Genomic DNA, 18,741 nt, shown 5'->3' on the forward strand with positions numbered 1-18,741 from the left:
TGTAAGTAAATAATAAATAAAACAAGCAATTTTTAGGATCTTGCCCTGTGGAGTAGTTGACATGGACAGTTTCCGGATCATCATATGAGATGAGCAGTGATGTAGTGGAGACAGGTTTTCCAAAGAGGCAGTCTGTCGGGGTTGTTGTTTTTAATTAGCAGGGACTAATGAGGTCATCCTACCACCCCTCTCTGAATTCCTCCCTCCCTCTGAGCTTATCTGCAATCCTCATAGCAGCTGGGGGCAGGGATGAATTTTCTCAGTTAAATGATATTGTTCCCTGTTGTAATGCAAAGTATTCTGGGCTGGAATGGACATTTAGGACCCAATAGCTTTAGAAAAGACCTGCTTCTGGGCTACAATGAAAACTGCTAGAACTGGTTTGTTGATATGGATCAACAGAGCTGCCTGGATTTTTTTAATTCTCTCTGGAGACATGGTGTAGGGAATGTCATGATGACCACTTGCTTTTCAAATTTACCACTTTGCTATTGGATGTGAGGGATCTAAGAGACGAACCACACTATACCTACTATGTGGAGAAGTTGCTCCGTGGAAGCTCCTTCAGCCAGCTTCCACCTGATTGGTCTGAAGAATTAAATCAGACAAGTGGATTAGAAGACCTTCTAAGGCTCTTACAAGGCCTTCTAGCGCTCTTTAGGATGAAAATGGCCCTAGCGCTGTGCATAGCCACTTTTTCTCTGCATTATGAAATGCAAGTTGATTGCCCAAGAGAAATGCAGTTCCCTTCACTTCCTGTTAGATCCTATCGTTCATGAAAAGAAAGGAATGAAAAGGCTAATTCCCCCTCCCTGGAGTTTAGTGAACTTACTTGAATGACGAAATATAGGTATCCAAGTGGAACCACCACCAATATGAACAGCGGGGATGCAAACACAATTACGAGGATTGTTCCAACAACATCCAGTGTACAGTTCAGCCAGGTCCGTAGATAATAATGGAAACGTATGTCAACTATAAACATGTCCTAAGATAATGCGCAACGAAAAGAAGATGCTCAATTCTCACTCTACCGACAGGCTTGTAGAGCTCCAGTCCTAAAAGTCAAACCTTTCAAGACCAGAAGTGGTAATAAAGTCTAGTTGACATCAAAGCCTGACTTCTTGGATAAATGCTATTAAAAGGCATTGTCTACACATGCTAGAACATTTGGAGAGTAATTCTAAGTGCCATTCTAAGTGCATTCATCCCTCACTTGCCTTCCAGAAACAGGTTTTAGACAGTCACTTAACGTACAGCAGGGGATTTATACCAAGCTCCTTGGCTGCTGCCACTTCCTCCTCCAAATTTTGGTCCCAACACCTCGTATACCCAAAACTTTCAGCTTCAGCCTAGATACAGCCCAGGAGAAGGTTTGGTAAAGGCAAGAGCTTCTTATGGGGATGGCAAAATAATGCAATATTTCTGTCTCCCAGCATAGAAAGTCAAGTTTAAAACATGCTAGAATGCTGTCTTTTATTGACATTTCTGGTTTGAATGATGGAGGGGGAAATTCAGTTTGTACTGCCCTGCCCGTGTATCTTTTTCCCTACTGGAAGGGGAAATGGGACAGTGGCTTCTTGCATTGATAAAGATATGAAAGCCATTCACTTTGCAAGGGAAGGCAGTGAAGGGTGAGTCATTTTCCCACAGCCAGCACCTCCTAATCCACATTCCAAAGTTGGTATTAAAATGTGATTATTATTTGCTCTTTACCTTGGTGAATCTGTTGATGATTTGACCTACAGGATGAGTCTCAAAATACTGGAGTGGAAGGTGCAGCACACTGTCTAACATCTGGTGGTGCAATGCCCGAGAGGCACAGAGAGATCCTCTCGTAAGCACGTAGGCACCACAGCAAACCAGGAAACCTTGGGGGAATAATAGGGAAGGCACAGTTAAGGTTTATCAAAGGGCCCACAATCCAGTCAATTCCATTTCAAAGGGCTCACAATAGGAGTCTCTCCATTCAAGCTGTCTATTTAATTTATTTCATTTCATTTGTTATAAACACCTCATACAATACATTTCTCTAGGCACTTTACAATTTAAAACATTATAATAATGATACAAATAAAATCCCAATGAAAAGCAACCAAGAATAGAAAACTAATCAAGTGTGCCAACACAGCATAAGAAATATAGTATCCTATCAGGAATGAGAGATAAAACCATGTCGCAGAGAGTAAATTAATAAAGTGCTTAAAATACTAAAATATTTTTTTAAAAATACTTGCTTCCGTGAATGACCCTAAGGTATGGGCAGGTACAAAGGGGAGGAGGCATTCCTTCAGGTACCAAGGCCCCAAGTCGTGTAAGAGCTTATCCACCATGCCAAAGTTACCAAGGTCTTAGACAGGCCTGCATCTGGGGATTGCTACAATACAGCTGTATCATGTATTCCTACTACCAAACTGTGCTATATATATATATATATATATATATATATATATATATATATATCCTCAGTGGAATAGAACTATTTATGGAGAATGGAAACATTATATAAAGACCTTTAAAAATAACTTTTAACTGCTGCTTATTTTTAATATGTTTTAATGCTGCATTTTAAAACAGTCATTCTCTGTGTTTTAGCTGCTTGTTATTTAACCCCTTTAAAATTATGTAAAATTATTGTTATTGTTGGGTTGTTGTTTTTAAAAATAATTTAATGTGTTTTAGACTTGGTTTTATCATATTTGTTTTTGTTTGATTTATTATTACATTTATATCCCACCTTTTTTCTTCTTGCAAAGAATTATTTATTATTATTATTATTTATTTATATAGCACCATCAATGTACATGGTGCTGTACAGAGTAAAACAGTAAATAGCAAGACTCTGCCGCATAGGCAAGGTGATTCACATGATCCTCCTCCTCCTCTCCGTTTTACCTCACAACGATGCTATGAGGTAGGTTAGGCTGAGAGTTGGTGACTGGCCCAAAGTCACCCAGTGAGCTTCATGGCCAAGTGTGGATAGAATTAGGATCTCCTGAGTCCCAGTCCAAGAGTCCAGCCACTGCACCAGACTTTTATTACATATGTCACCCTGTGAGCTTTGACTATAGGGCGACTCATACATTGAATAAATAATAATAATATAATAATAATATAATGGTCATGTCAGCTGTAACCTTTTGTGGGAATGAGTCCTGCAAAGGATAAGACATCTAGTGAGGATGCACTGTTGACTTGCAGGTCAGTGCACCCTCACTGGATGTTTGGAGAGAGGATTAATAGAAAACTGCTTCCACACAGCAGTCTCACTGCCCTGATGAGTGCACCAGTTGTGTCACTCCAGTGGTCTTTAATCTACCCAATCTGTTGATCACTTGAGTGCTGAGAAAACAAGAGATAATGGAGTAAAGTTTACACCCAGTACAGAGCAGCCCAGCGGCCCTTCAAATATTCATGGGCCCATGCAGCTGCTCAGTCATGCTGGTAAGCTTTTGGTGACAGAGCATGCAAACAAACACACCCTGGTTCACACCTAACAAGAAGCCACTGTGGGTGAATTCTCCCATGGGTTTCTCGTCACGTTGGCCACCACCATTTTGAATATTCAGGGTGTGGTGGTGGGGGTGCTGCCATAGATTGTTACATGTGAACCCGGGGAGGGTGAGTTGTTGGGTGGTTGTTAAACCACCCAGAACCCACGGGCTGTTTTAAGGTTGCAGGCTGTTTTAGGGTCCTCTGTTCCCTTTTAGCTTAGTTGCAGTTCTCACAATAGTGGGGTTGGGGTTGTAAATACATTTTCCAAGCAAAAGTATATTGTTCCTTGTTGTAATGCAAAGTATTTTGGGGTGGCTTGGTCTTTAATCGGCAATTATGACCTATTAGCTTTACAAAAGTCCTGCTCCTGGTAGAGATGAAATTTGCTAGTACTGGTTTGTTGATAAGGCTCAGCACAGCTGCCTGCAATTTTTTGGACTCTCCTTGGGGGCATGGTTATAAGAACTGTCATGAGCAGAGCAGTAAAACAGCAGTTTCTGCAGCCGAAACTCTCCCCACAGCCTGAGTTCGATCCCAGCGGAAGCTGGTTTCAGGCAGCTGGCTCGGGTTGACTCAGCCTTCCATCCTCCAGAGGTCGGTAAAATGAGTACCCAGTTAGCTGGGGGAAAGGTAATAACAGCTGGGGAAGGCAACGGCAAACCACCCTGCTATAAGGCCTGCCAAGAAAACGTCAGCGAAAGCTGGTGTCCCTCCAAGAGTCAGTAATGACTCAGTGCTTGCACGAGAGGTTCCTTTCCTCCTTTGTGACCTTGACGAACAGTTCAGACAATCTGTTACCATCTGTAAGTGGGGGAAGAAGGGCCAAGCCCTGCAAAACGACTGTGTAAACTGACCCCCAGTCTAACATTATAACAAGTGTGGTGTAGCAGCTAGAGTGTGGAACTGAGAATTGGAAGATCTGGGTTGTAGTCCCCACTCAGCCATGGAAGCTCACTGGGTGACTTTGGGCCAGCCACAGACTCTCAGCCCAACCTACCTCACAGGGTTCTTGTTGTGAGGATTAAATGGAAAGGAGGATTATGTACACTGCCTTGGTTTCTTGGAGGAAAAAAAGGCAGATATAAATACAATCAATCAATAACCATATCAATTCCAGTATTAATACAAGGCATTCTTTCCTCTTTCAAAACTGATCGATACATCTTGTTTCATTAGAAAATATCTGAGACTATTCAGGTTAAGGAATGCCGAGGCAATTAAATTTTGGTAACCAAAGATAGCAGTCCACTTAGTCATACACAGAGGCTTACCCTGTATGAGACCCAAGAGCCCATAGATACTGAGCTTGTGGTTTCTTAAGTGTATCCATTCTGTGAAGTCTTTAATTTGTTTTGCTTCTGTTGTCCATGTGCTGAGCCACAGGTTTTGTCCTATGGCTATTGCATTTTGTCCCAGGTAAGCTGCTATAGTTAGCCACATCCAGGACCAGCCAAAGGCTTGTAGGTATTTCAAAATAATTGACATTTTCATCTGAATATAAAGAGATACACATAAAAGTTATATATATATACAAAGACTCTTGGGAAATTAATTAGGCAAAGTAACTGTGCAATCCTAACCTGACGATCTGCTGCCTCAAGGGGGGGCGGTATGGATGGGGCGGAAATGTCCCTCTCCTGGAGGACCCTGATACGCCTGCAGAAAGCTCCATGGACAAAGATCTGCCATTGGTGGTAGGTCCCAAAACAGGGCATTCCAGGGCTGAGGCAAAGGCAGCCTTGGATCCAAAGCCCCTTTGACCCTCCCAAGAGGTCCCAGGATCAGGCCCATCAACTATGCAAAGTTGGAGCAAGGGTTGTTCAGCTGAGCCTGTTTTTAGGAAAAACTCCCCACCCACTCCGCACGCACACACATACCCCTTCTGTCTTGGCTGGCATGAGCCAGAAAGGCTTTGGAATAGTAAATCATCCGCCACTTAACTCCTCCATCCCCACTTGGGTTTGCTCTGTAAGCTGTCTATACTTCACCATGGAGACTGATAAAATCAGATTTGGCATATTGTAATATGATTCACAATCCTCAAAAAGACGTTTACCCTGTCTCGAAATAGTAGAGTTTATTCTTGTTTTTCATGCATCCCGTTCAGTTATTTTAACTTCCCATCGTATTCTAGAAAGACGCAAATAATTATTTTTGAAAAATTCTTACCGAACCAGTAGCAACTTTTTCCTTCTTCATTGAGAACATACTCCTTTGATCAAAAGAATTACAAAAAGTGTAATTTTACATTGAAATAAAATAGGCATAGAATTCATCTAAATAAGTCATTTTGAAATCATTAGTAATTTCACAGAGTAGGCAGGGACTACTCCATCCCCAAAGGATGTGATGGCCAGGTGTGGCCCAATCCCATGCTAGTTACAGGTGGAGACGGTAGGAGAGGATAATCTATGTGGGTATGAATATGAGTAACAACAACTAATTTTAGTTAATATTCACACTGCAGTTTGGAACACAAACAGGACACATTGCCACTTGCACAAAAGGGGCTGATCTCCATCAATTCTCTCTTCATCCTCACATCCCATACTGTTCTGGAAGGTGGTGGTGGGGTTCTCCTAATCCTTAGAGTAGCCTTTTCGTGAGCACAAAAAGCTGCAGGGAGAATTGGAGACAGAGCCCCATTCCACTCATGGAAGTGAGGATTCTGCCCTATGTTTATTTTTATTTATTTTATTTTATGTTGGTATAATAAATCCAAACTGAAGAGGGTTGTCCCACAAATCCAAATGCAAGGCAAATTATTCCAGTTGGTGAGGAAGCAGTTTTATTAAGCACAACAACAATCCCAACTCATTTTAAACATTGAGCTGATTGGGTGTCCCACTATTGGGAGAACCCATGGCCATTAGACAGTGATTCTCATAGACTACTTGAACCAAAAGTTCTATTTCAGAGCTGTTTCTCCCTCCCCGCTCTAGACATTGGGTGGTGGTGGGGTGTTGAGGGGAAAAATCTGAGCATATTGTGGGTGGGTGGTTTGTTTCAGGTACATTGCCCTGGTCCCTCTGCTTCAAAATTGTTCTAGTATCTTTTTATCCAACTACACTGACCATCAAGGAACTTCACATTTTTGCAATAAAGATTTTAGAATTTCATTTCCAATTTCCCTAACAAACACATAAACATTCTCCCAGCTTGGGTAAGGCCAGGGACTTATTTTTGTGGACTTTCAGTTTTGGGGCACCAGGACCACGGGATCCATGAGGCCCAGCTGCAGATCACAGATCTCTGTACAGGTGAGATCTACTGATCCCTCTTTGAATGCTACACAAGAAGCATGATGCATTTACAGTTCTGCTTTCCTGCCTTTTGTGTACCAATTGAATTGGCTCTAGCAGTTATTTTTGAGTACTTACTTCTCTTTATGCTCCAGAGGTTGTGTTTCCTTTGATATAATATGGTCTTTTATTTTAGTGTCACCTTTCGGTTCTACAGGGGGGAAAAAGTTTTAAAAATTGGTTATGTTAATTACCCACTAAAAAACCTACAATATATTGGGTTGGATCCAGAGATGCACCAGCAGAAGAAATTCCAGCAGTGGCATTGTTCTGTGCAAGAACTTGCAGAAGAGACCGTGCAACCCCTCATACAAATGGAGGCATCACTGGATTTCAGTTCTTTTCTCATGCAAGGATCTTGAGCCAAGTGAGAAAAAGCTCTTCTGCACACAGAGGAGGCTGTGCGCTTGCGGAGGGGAACCTCTGGATCCCACATTGATCTGATCCACACATCACACCAATTCCTGCATTGTTTCACCCAGGAATTGGTGGGGCCATGCAACAGCAGGTGTACATGCTGCCTCCCCCACATGCATCACTTCTGCTTTCAATCAGCTGTAATCAACAGCCCAGGAATGCTCCGTTCCTGGGTTGTTACTCTGACATCTGGACTAGGAACTGTGGGTTGTTCAGGGATGAACAACCAGGAGTTAATCCAACCATCACCCATGGTTTATAGATTGCAGCTGACTGAAAGCAGAAGTGACAGGCGTGCAGGGGGAGGAGCACTTTCAGCCACAACTAACAATGGGTTAAACAACCCACAGTCATTACATGCAAACTGGATCTTTGAGTGTGGTCAAATTAAAATTCAGCACAATGAAAACAGAGACTCAAATTGCTGATACTGAACACATTGAAGTTATGTGATGTTAACTTTCTCCACTCATTCATTTTATCCACTGATGTCGATAAAGAGGCTGAGATTCCACCACCACTCCCAGTGTTAAAATTACTATTACAGTCATCCATTCTCTAGTGGACACAAATGTACTGAAACGTCTGGTACAGAATTTATAGAATTCTTTCTCAATTTACTGTGAATAACCCAGGCTAGCCAGAAAGAAGGTATGGCTGAAATATCTGGACTTCCTCACTAAATAATACCAGATCTAATCAATAACCTCTGGGACATAGTAGTGTAAAATGCTCAAAGTGCTTTCCAAAATAGAAAAGAAAATTTATTTACTTATTTATTGCATTTTTATACCGCCCAATAGCCGAAGCTTTCTGGGTGGTTTACAAAAATTAAAACCACAAAAACCATTCAAAATATAAAACCAGTATAAAAGCGTAATATAAAATACAATATAAAAATGATCTTAAGTAATAATACAAACACAGAAACCTGGACATGCTGAATACATGGTCAAGAGTGCAGGATCGCACATTACCCTTCCCAGGAGCCCCTCCACCAACACTTCAGATGATACTTGTGTAATGTCTAAATGAGGAGACTGATGACAGTCAACACAGTGTAGAGTTTCTAATTGCTGGACACTGAATTGGGTGTGTGTGTGTTCTGGTTTAAATCCCGGCTCATCCATGAAGCAAACTGGGTGACCTTGGCCCAGTTACTCTTCTTTCAGACTAACCTACCTCTCAGGGTTGGTTGGAAAGATTAAAAAAAAGAGGAGAGGCAAGGTATGGAATAAAATTGTAATGGATTCCTACCTGCATAACACAAATTATATGTGAGCCTTCCTCTTAAAAGTTGGGGAGAGGGGGTGGAGAGGGCCCCACATGTGATATAGGAAATAAGTCAAATCTATGGAGCTTCGAGGCATAGCAGGAGTGTCTGGGTGCAGGTAGGCACAACTGTACTGCCACGCCTGGATTGGCTTTATCCAGTTGGAGCACAGGGTTCAGTTCTCACACAACAGAATCATGCAAATTAGCATCTACAAATTGACTTTATTTGCTCACTTGACATCGAGGGCATCTCTTCATTATCCTTTCCTCCACCAAAGGTTAGAACAAGCTCAGCAAAGTTTGCTTTTCTAGAGAGTAGCTCTTTATAACTCCCCATTTCAATAATTCTACCACCTTCCATCACAACTATGACATCTGTCAGGGGTAGGAGCGTCAGGTTGTGCGTCACTAAAATACGTGTCTCAGAGGAGAAAGAAAAACAGCAATGTTTAAATTTTACACCAGGTTTCAGGCTTGTGGGATCTTTTTTGCTTTTCTTTTCTTTTTCTTAACTAGAACCCAGAGATTCACCAATTGGCACCAGATGTAAAAGACATCCATATGCAATTAAAGAATTCTGAGCTCAGAAATTTGTTTTGAGCATCAGAACTAAACGGAACTCACAGTCCTTCCACACACAGATTAATGCCTGGATATCCCCAAGCTTTCTTTATTTCAGCAGAATAATTTAATTTGGTTTCTGCTATTAGTAACTAATTCGGAGTCTGAAACCTTCACTAATTTGCTGCCAATTACTCAGAGATCTACTTTCTGCCCACCCATGTGTTACACTCTAAAATAGGAATGCCAATTCCAAAGACAGCCTTCTTGCCTACCTTGTTATTCAACAAGCCTGAGGAACCGATCACCTTCTCAAAAAGATGCTTCCCGACATGGATGTCCACAGCAGACAAGGGATCATCCAGCAAGTAGAGATCAGCATTGCTGTACACAGCTCTAGCAAGGCTTACTCTCTGCTTCTGGCCACCACTTATATTGACTCCCTAGGAAGAAGAGGGAAAAGGCTATGCTGTTCAAAAGAACAACCTGTGTTTTTTTAAATTAAATTGTTGCCTACTTTTTCTTCTTTCAAAATATTTTTAATGCAACGTGCGAACACTGAACGTATAAAACATGACATACTCGATCTCGTATCTCTGGCTAGAAACCAGATTCTGATTGCTAAAAAGCATGTGTGTGTTGGCCAGCTTCTCTCCTTTCTCTGTTGGGGAGTTTAATTTTATTTATTTATTTATTTATTTATTGGCTGCCTTTCAGGGCAGTAGTCCTTTCAAGGCAGCTTACAGCAATAAAATATATTTTAAAAGTTAAAATGGTAAAAGGGATAAAAACATGGACACAGAAAAATGGCAGTAAAAATAACAATTTTTTGTGAACTGCCCGGAGAGCTTCGGCTATTGGGCGGTATAAAAATGTAATAAATGAATAAATAATAAAAGTCAACAATAAAACCACCAGCAACAACAAGGTTGGAAATAACAGTAACAAGAGCAGTCATATCAAGAGAAGACCAAGGTAAAATAATATGTTTTCAAGGCCTTCATAGAAGCCTGCAGTGACTATGGCAGATATTTACATTCCAGTCTAGAAGTTCTCTGCTAACAGTTAAACATAAGGAATTCTTAGATGAGCAAAGCTTTCCCACTGAGCCAAATGTAAGTGGCAGTGCTTTGCATTGGAGACATGGATGGGGATGTCCATGTATCCATGCTAGTCAGTCCACAATGAGTAACCATGAATTCATTCCAGAGTCCATTTCCAATACGTTTTATGCTATTTATGCAATATTATCCCAAAGATTTCTGGGATGCTCTTTTGGATCTTATTTGAGAAAACTGAAACATATGTAGACTGAAATGTTAAACTTCCAAGCTTGAAAATAAAGGAGACCCATCCTCTTACTACATGTTGTAGTAAGTTGTTGAATTCTGGATTTCCATGATATGCAAATGCAGTAATGGTAACATACACTGGTTTGTCATCAATGAACAACTCAGAAAGAGAACCCATGGTTTGTTGCTTCGTTGTGAACCCTGGGTTGTTTAAACCATGGGCTGTCATTATGTGTGAACCCAGAACTATTGGTTGTTTATGGTTATTATTATTATTATTTATTTATATAGCACCATCAATGTACATGGTGCTGTACAGATTACACAGGCTACTGAGGTAGTGGAGAAAGAATAGTAAAAACAACTATTCTTCATGCCAGTATCACAGTGCCACAAAGGCATTTGGGAAACAGGGAGGGAATAAATAAATGAGGAGGGAAGCAAACAACCCAGGGATGAAGAAACAAACAATTGTTTGGTTGGTTGTCTGCCAGACAAACCCTGGTAACAAACCATGGGTAACCGATATGCAGTTTCAGCTCAGCAGAAAACAAACATCGCTACCCCAAGGTTCTGAAGAACACTATTTGAGAACTACTTGGGATAGACACCTAATATAACCCAATTGTCCTTCTGCCACTTTTAAAGTTTAATACTCAGAAGTCATGCAATTGCCTTGCTCTGCACACTTGGGAGTCTTCACTCACCCTTTCTCCAATTTCTGTTTGATCCCCAATTGGTAATTGTTCCAAGTCTGGCAACAAAGCACAGGCCTCCAAAACCCTTTCGTAATAGTGTGTGTTCAGTTCGGAGCCAAAGAGAACATTTTCTTGCAACGTGGAATTCTGTATCCAAGCTTGCTGGGACACATAAGCCACGGAACCCTGAGTGAAGGGGGTGGGGGAGGAAACACGCAATGAAGAAAAGAAACACACTCTGAAGTGTACAAAGTTCTGAGCAAGATGAGATTGCAGGAGAGCAATAGATTAATGTTAACACTGAAATATATTTGGAACTCAATTCAGTCTTATTTTGGGCTTGGCACTTGCACACAAATGGTGTAAGAGAACCCTCAATATTGTACAACCAATAAGTGGAGACAGGAAAGCTGGGTACCTATATGAGAGGCGTGAGCTAGTATTTCATTCCCTGTAATGGTATCAGGGCTGTGCTGTGGGCATCAGTCTGGGGTGAGCTTGGAGTATGGAATCAGAAGCTGTGGGACCAGCTAGAAGTCAGGACCAAGCGGCAAACCAGGAGGCAGGACTGAGGAATAGCTAAAGATACAGGAGCATGTCAGTGCTCAGGAAGACTTGTGTTGCTCAAGCAATGCTCAGGTGAAACAGGAAGCCCTTTATACCCCTTCCTGCCCAGAAAGATCTAATGGCCAACCTGGATGAGTGGAGTCAATCCAGGGCTCAAGGTATTTGGCTGAGAAGGCTGCCACCTACATGTCCAGGGTTCATCACATAGGGGAGCTAGACACAAACCCAGGAGCTCCTGATAAATGGCCTGGTGTGTTGCTGAGTGCCTTTGTGCATGTGCTGGGGATCCTTCTGTGTGCAGCTGCCCAGCCCACAGAAGGACTGGATCAAGCCCATGATGAGCAGCCTTCCCCAACTGGGTGTCCCTCAGAGGTGTTGGACAGCAACTTGCATCATGCTCACTCCCCATGAGAAAGATGGAAGTGACAGACCCACACCTCTGCAGGGCACCCAGTTTGGGGAAAGCTGCTTTAGAGAGAGAATGAAATTTTGAGGGATTGGGCAAAATCCCTAGAAAGAAAATAACCAAACTTTTTAAAACAAAAACAAAAAAAGCAATATGAAAATGCAGTAACTTTTCGAAGGCTCCAGTAAGCAGAAAAACACACTTTCAACTGCAGTAAAATATTCGCAAATGAAAATAACTTGAAACAAAAGCAAGTCCACTTTACTTTTCTCTGGGCAGTTCCTTCCATTTTTTCCATTTCCCCAAGAATGGCAGAAAGCAGAGAGGATTTTCCTGCTCCAACTTGGCCCACAACAGCAACCAAGCAACCCTCTGGAATCTCTAAGGTGAGTCTAGAAATATTTAAGGAAACAAATGCCAAATGTATTTCCTATCAAAAAAAATAGACAAAAATATGTGGCTGTTCCAAAGAATAACACTCCTTACCCAACAGCTGCAGCCTTCCTGATCACATGGATTGGAAAAGGATCAAACGTGTCCCACCCACCAGGGCAAACAGTTGCTTCCAGGATTATCCCTGCCCCAGGGTGTTCCTTCAGGGTATTTTGTATCATGGCTAGGAGACACCTTCAATTCCTCCCAAAATGACACTCCCAACCAAAAGCATTTTACCTTGACATACTCCCTTCCTCAACTTGTAAAAGTCTGCGTCACTCATATGAATCAAATGGAACACGAACTAGAGTTTTTGCTCTTGGGTGAAATTAGGTCAGAGGAGCTATCATGGACTATGGGGCAAGTATCTTTCACCTGAATGTATAGAGTACAAAATTATGCATAGTGTGGAAAATGTGGATAGGGAGATCTTTTTCTCCCTTTCCCATAATATTAGAACCTGGGTTCATCCCATGAAGCTGATTGGTAGAAGATTAAAAGGAAGTACTTCTTCACACAGCACTTAGTTAAACTGTGGATGTCATTATCACAAGATGTAGTGATGGCCACCAAGTTGTGGTGATGGCTTTAAAAGTGAAGTAGACAAATTCATGGAGCATAAGGGTAACACTGGGTGCTAGCCATAATGGCTATATATTATCTCCACTATCAGAAGCAGTATGCCTATGTATACCAGTTGCTGTGGCACTCATGTCCTACTTGCAGGTTTTCCTGTGGGCAGCTGCCTGGCCCCTGCACAAACAATGCTGGACTATATGGACTCTTAGGCCACAGCTAGACCTAAAGTTTATCCTGGGATCATCCAGGGTTCGCCCCTGCCTGAGCACTGGATCCCCTGTGTGTCACCTAGATGAACAGGTTTGACCCCTGGATGATCCAGGGATAAACCTTAGGTCTAGCTATGGCCTAAGTCTGATCCAGCATTGCCTCTGTTCTTATAAAGTTTAATTTAAGCCCTGAGCCAAGTCTCTTCTGAACCTAGGTAAATGTTTTCTGTTTCCTGTTGAACCCAAATAACTGTTTTAAAATAGCACCCACACCGAAACTATCAGTTCCATATTTGTGAATACATGTATATAATATACTGTAGATACTAAAGAAAACTACTGTTGGAAGTGGGGAGAATCCTATTGGTCCTCAAGCAGGTTAGAAGCTAAGCACCTGTTTTTCTCCTCCTATGGGAGCTTAGCTTTGACACTGCTTGATAACCAAAAGATTCAGAGCTAAGCCAACCTCATGGCCAATGTCCCATTTCCACAATTCATGATCTCGGATGCCACAACCACCTTTGCCTGTTGCTGTACAGATCAGGGATGGGGAACATGTGGACCTCCACATGATGTTGGGCTGCAGCTCCAATCATCTTTCACCATTGATTATGCCGGCTAGAGGTGAGGGAAGCTGTAGTCCAACTTCATCTGGAGGGTCACACATTCCCCACTACTGGAGAAGAGCATGAGAGATGCAGAGCTCCCAGCAGTGATGTCACTTGGGGATCTGTCTTTTCCTGATCCTCAAAAGATTTGCCCTTTTAAAGGCTCCTTCCCTTCCCACCCCCAGATTTTTCATCAGATGCATGGAAACTGGTTTTCATTTTAGTACTCAACCCAGCATCCAGGACATTGCCTTTAGTGTAGCCTTTCCCAAAGTGATGCCCTCTACATGTTTTGGACTACAGCTCCCATCAGCCCCAGCCAGCATGGCCAAAGCTAGTCCAAAACACCTGGAAGACATTATGTTGGGGAAGCTTGTCTTAGTGGATGAAAAAGGCATTTGCACATTAGATTGTAATCATAATTTGTGTTCCTTACTTATTTAAAGTCGGAGCTCCAATCTTCTCCCAGTGGAAAGAGGCATTAACAAATTTAACTGCATGATCTTGAGTTCCAGAAACAAAACAATTGAAGTTAACAGAAGCAGGTTCTTCAGCTCAAGTTCTCAATCATTATTCATACAACTAAAGAAGTTTTGATAAACTTACCTCCACTGTAGTCTGTGTTCGTGCTTTGAGGGTCAAGGTCTTCAGAAGACAGAAAACCCTCTAAACGACCCAAAGAAACCTTTGTCTGAGAAAATGGATGCATACACAGCTAATTTAGATTCTTAAAATGATTTCAGAAGAGGAGACTCCAGTTCCCCAACAGGCTCTTTTCCACTCCCAGAAACAAGGGCAGTTAGGCCTCTACTGGTTATGATTAGAAGAGTCTGAGGTTGAAAACATAGCTAAACGTTTTGGACTAAACATTGAGGATTCCTGACCATTGGCCACACTGGCTGAGAATTATGGGAGTTGTGGTCTAATAAACCAAGCTTACACCTCACATTCTGCTTCCTTGCATGAGTAGTCTGTTTTCATTTTGAATAGTTCACTGCTGGTGGAATAGGCAGCTTGCACCAGTGTTGACTACTAAAGGTAAAGATACCACAATGGCACAGGCCAGCCTTCCCCAACCTGGTGCCCAGCAGAAGTTTTAGACTTCAATTCCCATCAGCCCCAGCTAGCATGGCCAATGGTCAGGAATGCTGGGAGTTGTAGCTGACACCATCTGGAGGGCCCCAGGTCTGGGGAGGCTGGCATAAGCCAATTCCATTGCAACTGGAAAGCCATAGTGGTTATCTGTTTATTTATTTCTAACATTGCCTTTGGGCCCTCCAAAAGCCTGTCGTGACAGTTCACAATTGTATAAAACCTAGAGGGCATTAAAACAAGGCAATTAGACAAATTCACAAGCAGGGAGCTGCCAGAATCAAGAAGTCTTAACTGCCTAACCTAAAAATAGTCAATGAAGGGGCCAACCTAACCTCTCTTGGGAGGGAGCCCACAATCAGGGATGCTGTACTTGCTATCACTGGTCTCGCATGCTGCAGCCCTTATCTTGAAGCAGGTCAATGAAACTGGGATCCTATTTTTTATTCGTACATGGTAATTTTGGGGGGGGGGGAGGGGTGGCGAAAATTTTTCAAGGGTTCATTCAACATACTCATAAAATGGAAGTTTTAAGGCCAAGATAGACATGACAGTGGTAGAACCATTTATTTAAACTCAAGTCTGCTTCAATTACATGTTTAAAGGGTATGTGTGTGTCCAAAAATGGGCAACCAGTACTGATTTACCTCTCTGTAGTTTGGTTTCTATGCCCCACCCCCAGCCCAATGTTTTTCCCCTCCCTCAACATTTGTGCAAGGGGAGTGGCTATGGATGAGTGGCAGGAGCCGGATGAGTTCAGCTACCCTCACGCACACGCCCCTTTTACTCTGAAAACCGGGGTCCTCCCCTTCCTGCTCTACATATAACTGGGGCAGTTCTATGTAAAAAGGACTGCCCTTTTTGTGGCGGTTTGTGAACTGCACAGTGAGTCTCAGAAATGAAATTAAACAATAAATAGAAACAAGCAAGTCTTTTGCCATCACATCTCACTGAACCTGGCTTTCAAGTAGGACTGTGAGGTTTATCATGCAAATAACTTTTACCGCATAGGCTAAACTTCCCCAACCTGGTGTTCTCCAGAAATTTTGGACTTCAACTCCCATCAGCCCCAGCCAACATGGTCAATGGTCAAGAATGCTGGGAATTGTGGTTCAAAACATCTGGAACTCACCAGGTTGGAGGAAGGCTGGCATAGGTAATATTTCCTTTGAAAATTTAAAGATACACAGAGATGGTTTTCAAAGAATGCCCATGCCTAATGACTTTAGAAAAACCCTGTACAATATGAACTGTGGTAAAGATGGATATATGTTAAACATTAGCTAAAAGATGAAAATATGCACAACGTTAAAGATGAAATGGCACAAATGTATATTTACCTGAGCTATTGCTGAAATCACTGTGGGCAAATCGAACAAAGGTAGTCGTAAAATATTAAACAAAGAGATAGATGTAAAAACTTTAGCTGCAGTTAAAACATTTTCTTCGTCCAACAGAAAATAGGCTCCAAATGTAGCCAGAGAGACCTTTAAGAGAAAGAAGAGATGGTTTTTCCTTCCCATAGGTCAGAGCAGTAGGAATTTCAGCATTAGTTTAAGTTCTTGATGGTCAGAGTGTTTATAAGTAATGCCTGGTTCTGGACCATCTGCTATTGAAAGGACGTGGCTTGAGCAGCAGCCAAAGGCCAAACATGATCAGGCTGCAAGGCTGAAAGGAACCTGCATATTCAAAACCAGATAAAACAGGGGTGGGCAACTTCATGTGGCCCAGGAGCAGTGCACAGGGCACTACCCAAAACAAAGAAAGAGCAAAAATAAAATATTCCTGCATTGCCAACAAAATCCGGTGGCAAACCACAGCAACGCATTACAAAGGTTAAGTTTAGCTTGTTTCCAAGCTAAATTTAACTTTATTGGTGTTCTGTAGCCACTAGGGATGCTTTTATTGGAGGAGGAGGAGAAATTCAGCTGGTAGAGGAGGGTAGCAGGGGCCACACAGGAGGACAGGATGCAGGCTGTGAGCCATGTGTTGCTCATCCCTGTCATAGAATAGCTCGGATCCGAAGTTGTTTCTTCATTCATATAAATGCGAGGAGGTCCATCAACCTCTTCAATCCCCAGCATCATATCTTCCACCATTCTCAAGGACCAGCAACCCCCAGGAGATTCTCAGAGGAGTGCAGAAGGAAGCGGGAGACAGGAGAGCTTTCATCCATAAACATGAACTCTGTTCTACTCATAGAAGGAAAATTAAAATTCAAGCCATGGTCTCCCAAACCTCTCCTAAAACCTTATCCAATTCCACCCCATCTCCAACCACAACTTCTTCAGCACTTCCTCACTCAAAACCTTTACGGCCTTATTGCATCCATTTAGAATCTGAGCATGAAAATAAAATCCCATGTTTAGCATTATCATGAAATCAAGTTTAAAGAAACTATTCCATATGTCATCTGCAGTAATTTAGGAAGATTTCATTCTAGATTCTTTCTTTCTACACTGATGGTTTGTGCACCAGTATGTGATAAAACTCTGGATATGTACTGTTAATTCCTCATGATGCCAAGGCTGTTCTTTATCAACTGTGTTTCCAGTATGCCTAACAGAACACAGGTTATGTAGTTACCCAATAGTTTCATATTAAAACATACCAGGAAAGGTATACAAGTCAATGTCAGCATGGAGAATGTTGTCAGGTATCCAGAGGATTTCAAAACATCTATTTCACGTTCCCGAATTTCCACAATCTTTTTCTGATATGAAGGCTCCCATGCGTATAGCTTGAGAATCTAAACGGAAAGCAATGTTTTGATACACCAGTGACAGTAAACAATATTCTGAATTACAACTTATGTTCAAACGTTTTGTATAGACAGATGGATTTAAAAAAAATTAAGCAGCAAACCTCCTCCCCTTGCATGCATGTGAAGTGCGGGTGGTGTAGCACCTCCTCATAAGAACAGAAGAAACATGCTGGATCAGACCAAGGGTCCATCTCATCCACCTTCTGTTCATACAGTAGTCAATCAGCTCCCGTGGGACATGAGTACACTAGCAACCTTTCACTTATGTTCCAGAGAAACTGGTGCACAAAGCTCTACCACCTCTGATACTGGAGGTAGCGTACAGCCATCAGGACTAGTAGCCATTGATAACCTTATCCTCCATGAATTTGTCTACTCCACTTCTAAAGCTATGAAATTGGTGGCCCTCACAACAACTTGTGGTAGTGAATTCCAGAGTTTGACTACATGCTGTGTGAAGAAATAGTTCCTTTTATCTGTCCTGAGTGTCCCACCAATCAGCTTCAATAGTTTATCCCAGGTACTAGTAATATAGGAAAGGGAGAACAATGTCTCCCTATCCATTTTTCATAAAACCAAAGAAGAACCTATTTCTTGTAATCCATTGCAGTCAGACAATTTACCTCAACCAGACACCCTTCCATAATAACACAGAGGGTCCATTCCTCCCCAGGCTCCTTCAGAAATAGGAGTTGGCTATTCATTGGAAACTGGATCAATCTAATAATCTAACATAAGAAGAGCCATGCTGGATCAGGCCAATGTTCCATCTAATCCAGCACTGTTCACAGAATTGTGAATCAGCTGTTGACCACGAACCCACAAGCAGGGCATGATACAACAGCACCCTCCCACACATGTTCCCCAGCAACTAGCGTAGATAGGCTTACAGCCTCTGATACTGGAGGCACTGGAATCTGCTATCAAGTTAGCTCTAGATTCCAAAATAATCTAAAGCAGAATCATGAAAATGTGTCAGAAAATATGAACTATATTTCAAGCATATTTTAAAGACCCTAGACTAGATTACATAAGTGCAGG

General features: G+C 42.0%; 1 protein-coding gene across 3 annotated transcripts in view; it reads right to left on the reverse strand.

Annotated features, from left to right (window-relative positions):
- LOC134399012 (ATP-binding cassette sub-family C member 2-like) overlaps positions 1-18,741 on the reverse strand; it is a 37,911-nt gene that overhangs the window by 9,815 nt on the left and 9,355 nt on the right. For 2 of the 3 annotated variants that reach the window (XM_063126756.1, XM_063126757.1), the window contains exons 8-20: positions 17,548-17,685; positions 16,277-16,423; positions 14,451-14,535; positions 14,281-14,347; positions 12,279-12,405; positions 11,050-11,226; positions 9,326-9,493; positions 8,724-8,910; positions 6,876-6,948; positions 5,665-5,707; positions 4,767-4,986; positions 1,717-1,871; positions 833-988 (exon numbers count right to left, since the gene is read on the reverse strand). In XM_063126756.1, coding sequence (XP_062982826.1) covers positions 833-988; positions 1,717-1,871; positions 4,767-4,986; positions 5,665-5,707; positions 6,876-6,948; positions 8,724-8,910; positions 9,326-9,493; positions 11,050-11,226; positions 12,279-12,405; positions 14,281-14,347; positions 14,451-14,535; positions 16,277-16,423; positions 17,548-17,685 — 1,743 coding nt within the window. Of the gene's footprint in view, positions 1-832; positions 989-1,716; positions 1,872-4,766; positions 4,987-5,075; positions 5,154-5,664; positions 5,708-6,875; positions 6,949-8,723; positions 8,911-9,325; positions 9,494-11,049; positions 11,227-12,278; positions 12,406-14,280; positions 14,348-14,450; positions 14,536-16,276; positions 16,424-17,547; positions 17,686-18,741 lie in introns of those variants that run through there. The other variant, XM_063126758.1, reaches the window with a different exon arrangement.

Source organism: Elgaria multicarinata, chromosome 5, assembly GCF_023053635.1.
Source record: "Elgaria multicarinata webbii isolate HBS135686 ecotype San Diego chromosome 5, rElgMul1.1.pri, whole genome shotgun sequence".
In the NCBI taxonomy this organism is placed as follows: domain Eukaryota; kingdom Metazoa; phylum Chordata; class Lepidosauria; order Squamata; family Anguidae; genus Elgaria; species Elgaria multicarinata.